Source organism: Pristiophorus japonicus, chromosome 11 (assembly GCF_044704955.1).
Source record: "Pristiophorus japonicus isolate sPriJap1 chromosome 11, sPriJap1.hap1, whole genome shotgun sequence".
NCBI lineage: Eukaryota > Metazoa > Chordata > Chondrichthyes > Pristiophoridae > Pristiophorus > Pristiophorus japonicus.
In genome coordinates, this window is record NC_091987.1 from 101,198,550 (window position 1) to 101,214,761 (window position 16,212).

General features: G+C 43.9%; 1 protein-coding gene across 3 annotated transcripts in view; it reads right to left on the reverse strand.

Annotated features, from left to right (window-relative positions):
* itsn1 (intersectin 1 (SH3 domain protein)) overlaps nucleotides 1-16,212 on the reverse strand; it is a 276,283-nt gene that overhangs the window by 121,383 nt on the left and 138,688 nt on the right. For all 3 annotated transcript variants that reach the window (XM_070893816.1, XM_070893815.1, XM_070893814.1), the window contains exon 16: nucleotides 10,626-10,765. In XM_070893816.1, the coding sequence (XP_070749917.1) occupies nucleotides 10,626-10,765 (140 nt within the window). The remainder of the gene's footprint in view (nucleotides 1-10,625; nucleotides 10,766-16,212) is intronic.

The window sequence follows — 16,212 nt, forward strand, 5'->3', positions numbered from 1 at the left end:
ATAATGTTGGAAAGTGTGAGGTTATGCACTTTGGCAGAAAAAAAAAATCGAAGAGCAAGTTATTATTTAAATAGAGAAAAATTGCAACATGCTGCAGTACAGTGGGACCTGGTGCATGAAACACAAAAGGTTAGTATGCAGGTACAGTAAGTGATCAGTAAGGCCAATGGAATCTTGGCCTTTATTGCAAAGGGAATGGAGTATAAAAGCAAGGAAGTCTTGCTACAGTTACAGGGTATTGGACTGTACAGCCATTTAAGAGCTCATGTTAAGAGTGGAAGCAATTCTTCCTCGATTCTGAGGGATTGCCTATGATGATGCTGATGATTGGGGAGGCCACATCTGGAATACTGCGTACATTTTGGTTTCCATATTTAAGAAAGGATATACTTGCTTTGGAGGCAGTTCAGAAGGTTCACTAGGTTCATTCCAGAGATGAGGGGGTAGACTTATGAGGAAAGGTTGTGTAGGTTGGGCCTCTACTGATTGGAATTCAGAAGAATGAGAGGTGATCTTATCAAAACGTACAAGATTATGAGGGGGTTTGACAAGGCGAATGCAGAGAGGATGTTTCCACTGATAGGGGAGACTAGAACTAGGGGGCATAATCTTAGAATAAGGGGCCACCCATTTAAAACTGAGATGAGGAGGAATTTCTTCTCTCAGGGTTGTAAATCTGTAGAATTCCTGCCTCAGAGCTGTGAAAGCTGGTTCATTTAATAAATTTAAGACAGATAGACAGTTTCTTAACCGATAAGGGAATAAGACATTATGGGGAGCAGGCAGGGAAGTGGACCTGAGTCCATGACCAGATCAGCCATAATCGTATTAAATGGCGGGAGCAGGCTCGAGGGGCCGTATGGCCTACTTCTGCCCATATTTCTTCTGTTCTTAGGAAGGTCTGTGGAATACTGCCTTTATAAGTCGAGGAATGGAATACAAGAGCAAGGAGGTTATGCTTGAACTGTATAAAACACTGGTTAGAACATAAGAACATAAGAACATAAGAACTAGGAATAGGAGTAGGCCATCTAGCCCCTCGAGCCTGCTCCGCCATTCAACAAGATCATGGCTGATCTGGCCGTGGACTCAGCTCCACTTACCCACCCTCTCCCCGTAACCCTTAATTACCTTATTGGTTAAAAATTTATCTGTGACTTGAATACATTCAATGAGCTAGCCTCAACTGCTTCCTTGGGCAGAGAATTCCACAGATTCACAACCCTCTGGGAGAAGAAATTCCTTCTCAACTCGGTTTTAAATTGGCTCCCCCGTATTTTGAGGCTGTGCCCCCTACTTCTAGTCTCCCCGACCAGTGGAAACAACCTCTCTGCCTCTATCTTGTCTATCTCTTTCATGATTTTAAATATTTCTATAAGATCACCCCTCATCCTTCTGAACTCCAACGAGTAAAGCCCCAGTCTACTCAATCTATCATCATAAGGTAACCCCCTCATCTCCGGAATCAGACTAGTGAATAGTCTCTGTACCCCCTCCAAAGCCAGTATATCCTTCCTTAAGGTGACCAAAACTGCACGCAGTACTCCAGGTGCGGCCTCACCAATACCCTGTACAGTTGCAGCAGGACCTCCCTGCTTTTGTACTCCATCCCTCTCGCAATGAAGGCCAACATTCCATTCGCCTTCCTGATTACCTGCTGCACCTGCAAACTAACTTTTTGGGATTCATGCACAAGGACCCCCAGGTCCCTCTGCACCGCAGCATGTTGTAATTTCTCCCCATTCAATAATATTCCCTTTTACTGTTTTTTTCCACCCAAGGTGGATGACCTCACACTTTCCGACATTGTATTCCATCTGCCAAACCTTAGCCCATTCGCTTAACCTATCCAAATCTCTTTGCAGCCTCTCTGTGTCCTCTACAACCCGCTTTCCCACTAATCTTAGTGTCAGTAGGAGTAAACGGGTACTTTTCAGAATGGCAGGCAGTGACTAGTGGAGTGCCGCAAGGTTCTGTGCTGGGGCCCCAGCTGTTTACATTGTACATTAATGATTTAGACGAGGGGATTAAATGCAGTATCTCCAAATTTGCGGATGATACTAAGTTGGGTGGCAGTGTGAGCTGCGAGGAGGATGCTATTAGGCTGCAGAGTGACTTGGATAGGTTAGGTGAGTGGGCAAATGCATGGCAGATGAAGTATAATGTGGATAAATGTGAGGTTATCCACTTTGGTGGTAAAAACAGAGAGACAGACTATTATCTGAATGGTGACAGATTAGGAAAAGGGAAGGTGCAACGAGACCTGGGTGTCATGGTACATCAGTCATTGAAGGTTGGCATGCAGGTACAGCAGGCGGTTAAGAAAGCAAATGGCATGTTGGCCTTCATAGCGAGGGGATTTGAATACAGGGGCAGGGAGGTGTTGCTACAGTTGTACAGGGCCTTGGTGAGGCCACACCTGGAGTATTGTGTACAGTTTTGGTCTCCTAACTTGAGGAAGGACATTCTTGCTATTGAGGGAGTGCAGCGAAGGTTCACCAGACTGATTCCCGGGATGGCGGGACTGACCTATCAAGAAAGATTGGATCAATTGGGCTTGTATTCACTGGAGTTCAGAAGAATGAGAGGGGACCTCATAGAAACGTTTAAAATTCTGACGGGTTTAGACAGGTTAGATGCAGAAAGAATGTTCCCAATGTTGGGGAAGTCCAGAACCAGGGGTCACAGTCTGAGGATAAGGGGTAAGCCATTTAGGACCGAGATGAGGAGAAACTTCTTCACCCAGAGAGTGGTGAACCTGTGGAATTCTCTACCACAGAAAGTAGTTGAGGCCAATTCACTAAATATATTCAAAAGGGAGTTAGATGAAGTCCTTACTACTCGGGGGATCAAGGGTTATGGCGAGAAAGCAGGAAGGGGGTACTGAAGTTTCATGTTCAGCCATGAACTCATTGAATGGCGGTGCAGGCTAGAAGGGCTGAATGGCCTGCTCCTGCACCTATTTTCTATGTTTCTATGTTTCTATGTTTCTATCTGCAAATTTTGTTACACTACACTCTGTCCCCTCTTCCAGGTCATTTATGTATATTGTAAACAGTTGTGGTCCCAGCACCGATCCCTGTGGCACACCATTAACCACCGATTTCCAACCCGAAAAGGACCCATTTATCCCAACTCTCTGCTTTCTGTTCACCAGCCAATTCTCTATCCATGCTAATACATTTCCTCTGACTCCGCGTACCTCTATCTTCTGCAGTAACCTTTTGTGTGGCACCTTATCGAATGCCTTTTGGAAATCTAAATACACCACATCCATCGGTACACCTCTATCCACTATGCTCGTTATATCCTCAAAGAATTCCAGTAAATTAGTTAAACATGATTTCCCCTTCATGAATCCATGCTGCGTTTGCTTGATTGCACTATTCCGATCTAAATGTCCCGCTATTTCTTCCTTAATGATAACTTCAAGCATTTTCCCCACTACAGATGTTAAACTAACCGGCCAAAAGTTACCTGCCTTTTGTCTGCCCCCTTTTTTAAACAGAGGCGTTACATTAGCTGCTTTCCAATCCGCTGGTACCTCCCCAGAGTCCAGAGAATTTTGGTAGATTATAACGAATGCATCTGCTATAACTTCTGCCATCTCTTAATACCCTGGGATGCATTTCATCAGGACATGGGGACTTGTCTACCTTGAGTCCCATTAGCCTATCCAGCACTACCCCCCTAGTGATAGTGAATGTCTCAAGGTCCTCCCTTCCCACATTCCTGTGACGAGCAATTTTTGGCATGGTTTTTGTGTCTTCCACTGTGAAGACCGAAGCAAAATAATTGTTTATGGTTTCCACATTTCCCATTATTAAATCCCCCTTCTCACCTAAGAGACCAACATTTACTTTAGTCACTCTTTTCCATTTTATATATCGGTAAAAGCTTTTACTATCTGTTTTTATGTTTTGCGCAAGTTTACCTTCGTAATCTATCTTTCCTTTCTTTATTGCTTTTTTAGTCATTCTTTGCTGTTGTTTAAAATTTTCCCAATCCTCTAATTTCCCACTAACCTTGGCCACCTTATACGCATTGGTTTTTGATTTGATACTCTCCTTTATTTCCTTGGTTATCCACAGCTGGTTATCCCTTCTCTTACCACCCTTCTTTTTCATTGGAATATATTTTTGGTGCGCACTATGAAAGAGCTCCTTAAAAGTCCTCCACTGTTCCTCAATTGTGCCACCGTTTAGTCTGTGTTTCCAGTCTACTTTAGCCAACTCTGCCCTCATCCCACTGTAGTCCCCTTTGTTTAAGCATAGTACGCTCGTTTCTGATACAACTTCCTCACCCTCAATCTGTATTACAAATTCAACCATACTGTGATCACTCATTCCGAGAGGATCTTTTACTAGGAGATTGTTTATTTTTCCTGTCTCATTACACAGGACCAGATCTAAGATAGCTTGCTCCCTTGTAGGTTCTGTTACATACCGTTTTAAGAAACAATCCCTTCTGCATTCTATGAATTCCTCCTCCAGGCTACCCCGTGCGATTTGAGTTGACCAATCGATATGTAGGTTAAAATCTCCCATGACTACTGCCGTTCCTTTTTCACATGCCTCCATTATTCCCTTGATTATTGCCCGCCCCACCGTGAAGTTATTATTTGAGGGCCTATAAACTACGCCCACCAGTGACTTTTTCCCCTTACTATCTCTAATCTCCACCCACAATGATTCAACATTTTGTTCATTAGAGCCAATATCGTCTCCCACAACTGCCTTGATATCATCCTTTATTAACAGAGCTACCCCACCTCCTTTCCCTTCTTGTCTATCCTTCCGAATCGTCAGATACCTCTATGTTTAATTCCCAGTCTTGGCCACCCTGCAACCATGTTTCTGTAATGGCCACTAAATCATACCCATTTGTAATGATTTGTGCTGTCAATTCATTTACTTTATTTCGAATGCTGCGTGCATTTAGGTAGAGTGTTTTAATCCTAGTTTTTAAAACCATGATTTTTAGTTTTGACTCCTCCTGCAGCCCCTTTATATTCAGTGGCCCTTTTTGGTTTTTGCCTTGGGTTTCTCTGCCCTCCACTTTTACTCATCTCCTTTCTGTCTTTTGCTTTTGTCTCCTTTTTGTTTCCTTCTGTCTCCCTGCATTGGTTCCCATCCCCCTGCCATATTAGTTTAACTCCTTCCCCAACAGCACTAGCAAACACTCCCTCTCGGACATTGGTTCCGGTCCTGCCCAGGTGCAGACCGTCCGGTTTGTACTGGTCCCACCTCACCAAGAACCTGTTCTAATGCCCCAGGAATTTGAATCCCTCCCTGCTGCACCACTGCTCAAGCCACGTATTCATCTGCGCTATCCTGCGATTCCTACTCTGACTAGCACGTGGCACTGGTAGCAATCCCGAGATTACTACTTTTTAGGCCGCAGCTAGAGTACTGTGTACAGTTCTGGTCACCACATTATAAGAAAGATGTGATTGCACTGGAAAGGATGCAGAGGAAATGTACAAGAAAGTTGCCTGGACTGAAGAATTTTAGCTATGAGGAAAGATTGGATAGACTGGGTGTGTTTTCTTTGAAACAGATGCAGTTGAGGGGAGACCTGATTGAGGTGTATAAAATTATGAGGATCTCGATAGAGTTGATAGGAAGGACCTGTTTCCCTTGGCAGAGGGGTCAACAACCAGGGAACATAGATTTAAAGTAATTTGGGGGAAGTTTAGAGGAGATGTGAGGGGAAATTTCTTCACCCAGAGAGAGTAGTGGGGATGTGGAACTCAATGCCTGAAAGGGTGGTAGAGGCAGAAACCTCATCACATTTAAAAAATATTTGGATGCGCACTTAAAGTTCCATAGTCTACAGGGCTACGGACCAAGAGCTGGAAAGTGGGATTCGGCTGGATAGCTCTTGGTCGGCCGGCGCGGACACAATTGGCCGAAATGGCCTTCTTCCATGTTGTAAATTTCTATGATTCTAATCCTTGGTTCAATAGACTTCCTACACTTATTTGTCGGCTATGGCTCAGTAATAGCACTTGTGTCTATAATTCAGAAGGCCATGGGTTTAAGCCCCACTCCAAAGTCTCGAGTACAGAATCTACGCTGACACTTCAGTTCAGTACTGATGGAGTGCTACTCAGTCAGAGATGCTGTTTTTTGGATAAGATGTTAAACCAAGGAACCCGTCTGCCTTTTCGGGAGGATGTAAAGCATCCCATGGCACGAGTCAGATGATTGTGTGGTCTGGCCAATATTTATCCCACAATTATCACCAAAACAGATAATCTGGTTATTTATCTCAATGCTGTTTGAGACCTTACTGTGTGCATATTGGCTACTGCATTTCCCTACAGTGACTACTCTTCAAAAGAATTTCATTGGCTCCGAAACACTTTGGCACTATATAAATGCAAGTTCTTGTTTTTCTTCCCTATTGTCTAAGTTCACACAAAGACTCATCATGGGGAGCAAGAATTCAGATGGCGGGCAATGTTTATGGAACTATACCCCAGTATGACTCAATGCATTCAAAAATGGAGGGGAGAGAATTAGTGGGGCAGGTGTAAGAAGTATTACGTTTAAATGATGAGTTCAATTGTCCAAATAAAGATGCTGTATTAAAGTACAGCATTAAATCAGTAATGTTGATGCTTTGTACAGCTATGTTGTTGCTCAACCCAAAGCTTTTTAGTATATTTCTAATGGGAATTTCCTGCACGAGACTACCAAACCAAGTTTGGTATCTTAAAGGGTTACAGTGCAATCGAAATTGGGTTTCAAACAAATAAATAAGCATTACTTCTTTAATGTAAAAGCCATCAGATGATTAAAATGAGTTTCTGGATATTCTGAACACTGCTTTTTTTGATGGGAAATATGCACCAACACACGCCTTTGGAAACACACAAGCATGTTCTCAATAGGTCAGATGTCTGAAATTCTTAGAAATATTACATTTTGCCCAATACACTGTAACTTAAGCTGTTAGAAGCTTTGGCACCACTTTAAGTGATATTTCTGGTAGGAAATTGCAAATTCGTGTGTACCTAGCAGGAGGAGATATTTTACACTTCCATTAAGAAATACATTTCAACAGCTGTGTAGAAGTGCATTTAGGGAAGAAACCTTTAAAAAGAAGTCTAAGTGGTTCACGCAGCACAGGAGGAAGCCCAGGCACTGAAGCAATACATCGTCCACAGCCACAGACTGGAAGAAAGAAATGCTCAAATTTAACAAAAAAGCATCTGAAGTAACTAAGACAGGTTCCAACAAGACAAAATTATACCAACACAGTCAGACTTTTAATTAAGTGTAAACAGCACTGTCCCTAGCATTAAATTCTACAATAGCTGGTTATCCTAAAAGTGGTACATTCTCAAATTACATGTTTCTCAAACTCCACATGCGACAAACATGCTTCAATTCATTATGCGTCAGTGTTCTTAATAGATATCACAGGCCATTTTGTAATTGTGGAACATCTTAAGTTGCACGACAAGATTGAGGGTTTTATTGCAATTGGTTGATAAAGCAAAGACGAGACAAGCTGCACAAGTCAAAAGTCATGAACATGTTAATTCTGAACTAATGTCCATAGCAGTGTGTGCTGTTTAACTGAATAAAATTATAAATCATCCAAGGAACAACCTATGATTGCATTTTGTCGCGATCTAAACCCTGACTAGCTGTCCTTTTTCGATACAAAAGTTAATTGTTGTTTAGTCTTGCTCGTTGAACAAGGTTGCAAGGTAATGCCAGGAGTGACAAATTTATGAAATAAAATGTACTGGCACTCAAATGTGAACCTGTCTTTTCGGATGACCGATATGCATTTCCAATTTTTACTGTAACACTGTTGTACCGTTTCATCTGCCCTGCAATCCCCAACACTGAACTGTAAACCAATGGGTGGCATAGTTGGAGTCCAGCATACAAAGGATTCATAATCTGTTTCCACCAGCATATATTCCCTCATCCAAGTGTTCAAGGTTAGATGAAGAAAAAATCTCAACACCAACATTCTACCCAGAACCAATTTACTGAAATGGCTATACGGTACTCATTATGAGCCCAATTTTGGCCATGACTTGCATAAATTTTTTTGAAGCAAGTTGTTTTTTCTGTCGTAAGTTAAAAAATGCCATTTTCCCCCCCCAAAATTTCTCCAGAGTAAGTCAGTTAGGTACGATTTTTTTTTGTCAGTTTTTTTTCCCCAAAAGGTGGCGTTCCCAGACACTTATGCCACTTTGGCCAACTAAAACTTACACTGACCCAAGTCGATTTGGTGTATGTGGCCAGCTCTGAAAAACCTTGCGGACAGTGAATAAAAAGCAGCGCACATTCGGTAGACAGTAGAGCAGGGATGGGAACTGGAGAGGACAACAAGCACCAAACATTGTAAGGAAAAGCTCAAACAATTAAAATACTAATAAAAATGAAGTAAATCCTACTGGAGAAATGCGAGCTGCTGGCCGCGATGTCACGGGGGGCGGGTAGCCAGAGAGAGAGAGATGCTGGTATACAAAACACTCTTTCTCTCTCCCCCTCCCCAAACAGTCTTTCACTTTCTCCACCCACCCCCCACAAAACACTCTTTCTTCCCTTCCCGCCCAAAACTTTCCTCCTCCCCCCCACCCCAACTCTCCTCCTCTCCTCCCCCCTCCTCGACAATCAAAAGTCTCAAGCACAGCCACTAAATAAAAAATAGAACCAAAGTCCTACCTTGTCCGGGAACTCAGCGGACCAGCCGGCGCTGGAGGCCACTCGGCCGGGAATTGGGTGCGGCGAGATCAGACGTCCCTTCGGCCAGGGATCGGGGCTGCGAGCATCGGGTCCTGCTCACAGCCTATGTGACACGCTGGGAGGGCAGGTGCATGTGCGCAGGTGCCGGCAGTGCTTTCTGCGCTGGCCTGTTGCTCTGCAACCCCCCCACCCGCTTCAGACTGCACGCCACGACTCCAAAGAGCGGCCAGGATGGGGCCCCTTTTTTCTGGCGCCCTTTCCAGTGCGCAAAGTCGGCACGCTTCAGGTCAGTGCGCCGAAAAAACGGCTTGGGCAATGTTGGGCTCCATATGCCCATATATTCCACTATATTAATATACCCTCAAATCAGTAATTGCTCCTTGCTCCCCCAATATAGCTCAACAAGTTTACATGTGCAATGGAGCTAAATCACATCAGGTAGGTTTATGCTGAGGCAACACATCTTGGCTAAAGCAGGGCTAGAGATGTAAAAAAAACAACTTCAGCACTCCACATCAGTTGGTGTACTTGGGAGCACTTTTCTAGACCACATCCTTTAGGTGCATCATCATAGGCAGTCCCTGTGAGTCGAGGATGACTTGCTTCCACTCTAAAAGTGAGTTCTCAGGTGACTGAGGAGTCCAATGCAGGACCTACAGTCTCTGTCACAGGTGGGGCAGGCAGTGGTTGAAGGAAAGGGTGGTTGCGGAGCCTGGTTTGCCGTACGTTCCTTCCGCTTTCTGCGCTCAATTTCTGCATGCTCTCGGCGATGGGACTCGAGGTGCTCAGCGACCTCCCGGATGCACTTCCTCCACTTTGGGTGGTTTTGGGCCAGGGATTCCCAGGAGTCGGTGGGGATGTTACACTTTGTTAAGAAGGCTTTGAGGGTTGTCCTCGAAGTGTTTCCTCTGCCCACCTGGGGTTCGCTTGCCATTTCGAAGCTCCGCGTAGAGTGCTTGCTTTGGGAATCTTGTGTCAGGCATGCGGACGATGTGGCCCGCCTAACTGAACTGATCGAGCGTGGTCAGTACTGGAGATGTTGGCCTGAGTGAGAACACGGACGTTGGTGCGTCTATCCTGCCAATGGATTTGCAGGATCTTGCGGAGGCAGCGCTGGTGGTACCCCAGATGCACAGTCATGTTAATATGCATTTAATATTGCCAGTATTGCACTAATCTAGATGAAAAATCATGCCACGTTTCTGTCAGTAATCACAATAGTAGTTCACTCAATGGCAGAGGAAAGAAATGATTAGCATCAGCTTGTAATACTTCTGAAGCTGCAAGTTAAACGATCCAATTGATCAATTTGAACTTAGATATTATCTAGCAAGTGGATCACATTTAAACTCACTACTTCACCAATATATTCTTCCTCCATCAGGAAGTGATAGAATTCACACACAGGATCTATAGCAAATAAAAATGTTCAAATCAACAAGGAAAAGAACTACAAAACAAGAATACTGGCTGCACCAGTCAAGGTGAACATGCTTAAAATAAATGAAATGGTCACGATCAAGGGAGGAAAAGTGAGTAACTGGAGACACATTCGCTGCAAAAATCACTCTCATTGAAGCAGACAAATTCAAACTGTAAAGAGTTCCACTCTCATTCGGTAGATCATAAATTCCAGACCTGGGCATGTTATTCAGACTCACCTTCAACCAAGTGTGATTTACCAATTCTTTGTTAAACTGTGTAAAGGATGACCACATGAAAAGAGATGTTAATTTTTAGGCATAACATGGTTTATCCCAAAGCACAAATATGCTGAATCGGATCACAAAGCATGGAATTTGAATACAGAGCTTGAAATTCATTGAGACATTTGAACCTCAGACTGTTCCCAGTCAAGGAGTATATGCGAGTGAGCAGCTTCGATCAGAGCAGGAAATTCAGTATTACCTTCAACTGATTATTGAAGACATCTATCTCCTGGAGTTTAGCCCTCGTTTCTTTCTCTACTTCATCTAGTTGATCACGAAGCTGTTGTCTGGTCATCTCTTTGCTTTCCAAAGATTTTTTGACAGTAAGAATAGTGTCTCCTATTAATTAAAAAATAATTTTTAAGGAAATTACATGTTCACTAAAAAAGTATGATTGCAATTACAAAACTTGACAGAAGCTGGAGTGGAAGGGGTAGAAATGCTGAAAAAACAATATTTGCATACAAACATATTTTTACTGACATCACATTTCTTGGTTACAATTACTCGATACATGGGGGCCAAAATTCAGGCTCGCCAGAAACCTGCTGGGGAGGATGAGGTCAACTCTTGATAGATATTCAGCTCTTTGTCCTTTTTTTTTTGCAGCGGACCAGAAGTCAGTCATAATGGGGGTGGAAGTGCGGCGGTAAGTACTCTCGAGGGGCGGAAAAACATAGCGACCATGGCAGTGCACCCTCCCCTTCAAGGACCGCCGCGCTGCCGTGGCTCAGTGAAAGGAAGGTGCACCAACAATAAAAGCCGTCGGGGGTACTGCGGGGCAGATCGTGGATTTTTGCAGCTAAATTTCGCGGGCGGTGCGGGAGATCGGCGGTGCGTGCTTTGATGACACGCTTAGGACAGTCGGCAGCAGCGGGGCCCGCCAGAAAAATCCCCAAACTGAATTTCGATCCTGTCAGCCATTGGACCAAAAGTCGGCGGCCGCTCGACTTCGCTGCCTGGCGGTAAGTGGCCTCTTTTGGAGGCTGAATTTCGGCCCTATAATTTCTGTGGTTTAACATCACCGGTCACTCCCATTAGCAAATCTCCTGTCCCAGTGATTCCCAGTACATCCTTTCCTTCCAATATCTAGGCAAATAACAGTGAGATACGGGTGTAGACAGTTTTACCAGCTACTGAAAAATACCATGCACTGCCACAGAAATTCTCTTATCTCTCCAAAATGGTTGGATATACACGCTTACAACAGGATAATTTACAAAAGGTAGATTTGACTGAGATATACTTTTCCATATACAAAAAGATGCCACATACTTTCGAAACAGAAACAAAGTGAAGTCCACCTACTGCAACTTTCCCCAGCCTAACTTTTCTGGCTAGCTGGCACTTGTCGCTGTTGGTGGAGAGATTCACTCACTGACTGCTCAATAAAGATTAGCTGAGAAAATCTAAGAGGAATCTTCTGACCGCAGTCTATCTGCCACACAACGGGTTCTAGCTAATCCACACCCAAATAGCTTTCAAAAGGGGAGAGAGAAAAAATTGCAAGGATATGGGGAAAGAGGAGAGTGGGTTGCTCTACGAAAGAGCCGGCGCTCACCGAATGGCCTCTTCCTGTGCTGTACTATAACAAGTAGAGACTGAAAGTCAAGACCCCAAGCAGAAGTCAGCCCATTGATCTGCTGTCAGTTGGCTTGTGAACTCCTCTCTCTCTTTCTTTCTTTCTCCCTCCGCGCCCCCTCCCCCCCCCCACAAGAGACAGGGACAAAACAAATGACCGTATCTAACAGATCATCATCATTGGCAATCCCTCTGAATAGAGGAAGACTTGCTTCCACTCCTGAAGTGAGTTCTTTGGTGGCTGAACAGTCCAATACGAGAGCCACAGACCCTATCACAGGTGGGACAGAAATTCATCAAGGGAAGGGGTGTGGGGGGGGGGGGAAAAGAGGAGGGGACTGGTTTACCACATGCTCCTTCTGCTGCTTGCACTTGATCTCTTCACGCTCTTGGCGTTGAGATTCGAAGAGCTCAACACCCTCCCGGATGTACTTTGGGCGGTCTTCGGTCAGGGACTCCCAGGTGTCAGAGGTGATGTCGTACTTTATCAGGGAGGTTTTGAGGGTGTCCTTGTAACTTTTCCGCTGCCCACCTTTGGCTCGTTTGCCGTGAAGGAGCTCCGCATAGAGCATTTGCTTAGGGAGTCTCGTGTCTGGCATGTGAACTATGTGGCCTAACAAATACATTAGAACTGATGGCAGTTCATCAATAATGAATGAAGGTAATCTCTGACAATGCGCTAAGACGCTCCTCATTGAATGCAATAACTCAGGCCAATTGATAGCTGCCAGTTACTACTGCTCTCGGTCTTTTCAATTTATAAGTTAAGAATGACGCTATGGTCAGCTCATCTGGAACAAAACTGATGCATTTTCCTTTGAGAAATATCCTATGATGATCCTATTTTAATTACTTTCATACTGAGTCCACAATTTCTAAAACATCATCTTTGATGTGGGCATTACTGGCAAAGCAGCATTCTTTGTTCATCGCGTATTCGAGTCAACCACATCGTGGAACTGAAGTTACATGCAAGCCAGACTGGGTATTGGTGCCAAATTCCTTTCCCTGAAGCAAATTCTAAAATTTTATTTTTTTATTATTATTTTTTTTTAAAAAAACAACCAACCATTCAGCAGATTTCATGGTCATTTTCTCTGGTCCCAAGCAACAAACGACCAGTTGTATTGAATTCTATTTCACTGCTTGCAATGGTGGAATTTGAATTCTCCGGGTCTGGGTTTCAAGTATGATAATCTCGGTCACAACCAGGTCAACATAAAAACACGAGAATGTCGTGCAAGTGTGAGTATCCATATGCCAATTTCAATGATCAGAATTTTTACACTCCAAATTCAGAGAGGTTTTTATATACTGCCCAGTTATCCCTTTTAATCTGGCATCACAAAAATTCCCAATAATATATTTTTCAATTTAACCGTTTCTTTCAGGTCAGCAAAAGTGAAGTAAACTACAGCTAATGCAATACTTGTAAAATGCCTCATGGCATCAAATGTGAACACCTACAAACTGTTAGAAGCCAAGCATTGTGCCCTACATCATACTAGCAAAATTATATTTTTTGACTAAAATTTCCACTTGGTTTGCAGAGTGCCACAACAGAATCTAAACAAATAAGGCAGCAATTAATTTCAGCTGGTTTGCCAAAATGTTGAGCATTCAAGAAGGAGAGAGTTCAGAAGAACAACCAAATGTTGAATGTAGCTTTACCGGAAAAAATATATTGTCAAAGAATTACTAAAATGATATCCAGGTCCATTACTGCTATGTATACGTGCTAAAAATCAGACACTCCAGGAGAGTAATTGGCTTAAGTTGATTGCTGGTTTCAGGTAGATATATGTGTAGGTGTGGGAGCGGGGTGGGCAATGACTGGATGGCACAAATAGCAAAAGAACAAAGCGTACTCAGAATGGCAAAGTCAGTGGTCAAATGCTGAAATTAGTCTAGTTCAACAGAGTTAGGGCTCAATTTTCCCCCGATCATTTGCGCAATTTTTTTGGCATGCGCCATCTTTTTGGTCCTAAGTTTTTTAATTAAAGTTTTCCCCAAGGAATCTGCGCCAGCGTAACTAAGTTAGTTACGATTTTTTTAGGTTCATTTTTTTGACGTCATAGGGGTTGTTACCTCATGTCTGTGCCAGTTTTTATCATTTGTCAAAGTTTGCCCAAATTATTTTTAATACCAGGTTGGCGTATCTGGCATCTCCCGAAAAACCTTCTGGTGAGTCAAGAAAAAGCAGCGCACATTGAAAAATCGGCGCAATAAGACACCATTGTTTTTCAAAGTTTTGATGGGGGATAAGAACACTTTAAATATGCAGAACAAAGATTAATTTTTTTTATACCTTACAACAGAGTAGATGGAAGTTTGATCGAATTCTGAACTTTTCATTTCCTTTTTAAACTCACACACCACCACTGAACGTCTTCAAACAGGGCTCGAGGGTCGGAGAGTCAGCTACAGAATCAGCCCCGCATCTGGACACGTGTTTGGCTGGAAAACAAGCCCCGGGGGTGGGGCGGGTGGAGTTGCCGATCAGATGACTGCACTAGACATCAAATGAGCCAGAGATGTTTGGGAGAGATGGAAGGTGCTGTTGAACGCGATTGGAAGTCACAAGACTGCAATGAGCCCTGGGGGGGGGGGGGGGGGGGTGGGTCCTGATCACTGTGCTTGCTCAGACCTGGGTGTGGTCCATACAGACCTTGGAGAGCGAAGGAACCTGTCCTGCCTGCCTGCTGCTTTGAGCTTCCTGCAAAGATAAAATTTAGCCATGGGTCAATACTGAATACTATACCTTGTGCGAGCCTTCTGCATCATGGTGCTGTGGAGTAGACAATTGATTCGACATCATCGCATGAGGAACCTCAGAGCCCGTAGGGTGCTAGGCAGGAGGCCTTACCCACGTCTGGTATATCGAGACAGCATTCATATCTGCACCCGACTGATGCAGACCATGTCAGAAGGCTGCGTTTCCGCAAGGAAGTTGTAACTGAGATCTGTGAGTTGGTGAAAGCAGATCTGCAACCTAGAAGTGTCAGTAGAACTGTTTTGTCACTTGAAGTGAAGGTTACAGCTGCACTTTCATTCTATGCCTCCGGATCCTTCCAAGCTACAAGGGATGTGTGCGCCATTTCTCAACATGCAACACATGTCTGCAATCAACAGGTGACTGCTGCACTATATGCCCGAAAGAATGACTGCATAAAGTTCCCCATGACCATCCAGGCAATGCGTGACAGGGCTGTGGGCTTCTCCAGGATTACTGGCTTCCCAAAGGTACAGGGATGCATTGATTGTACCCACTTTGCCTTGCGAGCACCTTTGGAGGATTCCGACATGTACAGGAACAGAAAAGGCTTCCACACCATTAATGTACAGCTAGTGTGTGACAACATGCATCCCGTCATGTCGGTCAATGCAAGATACCCTGGGAGCACCCATGATGTGTTCATCCTACGTGAGAGCATTATGTTTCAGCAGCAGCCAGAAGGGCAGAGCTGGCTACTGGGAGACAAAGGTATGGCCTCGCCACCTGGCTCATGATGCCCCTACACATAACCCGGATGGAAGCTGACCGTAAATATAACATGTCACACATTGCGACGTGCAACATCATAAAGAGGACCATTGGCATCTTGAAACAGTGTTTCCGAAGCCTGGACTATTCCAGAGGCTACTTGTTATAGTCCCAGAGATCGTCGGTCAGTTCACTGTTGTGTGCTGAATGCTGCATAACTTAGCCATCATGAGGCAGCAGCAGCTGGTAGGAGAAGACCCATCTGCGGCGAGTGTGGCTGATGATAATGATGAGGAAGATGCAGATGATGATGATGATGATGATGATGAGGAGGAGGAGGAAGCTATGCAAGTACCTGAACCCAGAGCACGACAGCGGAGGGCAATCGTGCCCCTTTAACGATTGGTGCAGCCTTGCACCAGCAGCTTATCCGTGAACAGTTTGCTGCCCGAAGGCTCAGCAGCAACTATTCCACATGTACCATGTTTACTGTTTGGACCTGTTCCGTAATGTTGTGTTGTGTTAATGGAACAAATTATGGAAATGATTCAGTTATAATTTAAAATATATTTTATTCAAAAGTTAAACATTTGTACATAACTTAAACAAAAATATTCCTGTATCAAACTTTTAAGTTTTCAGTTAAGATTACTTACAAACTTTTAAACTTGTAAATTTACATAACTTACAAAAAACTTTTAAGTTGAGAACAGTTACAAAC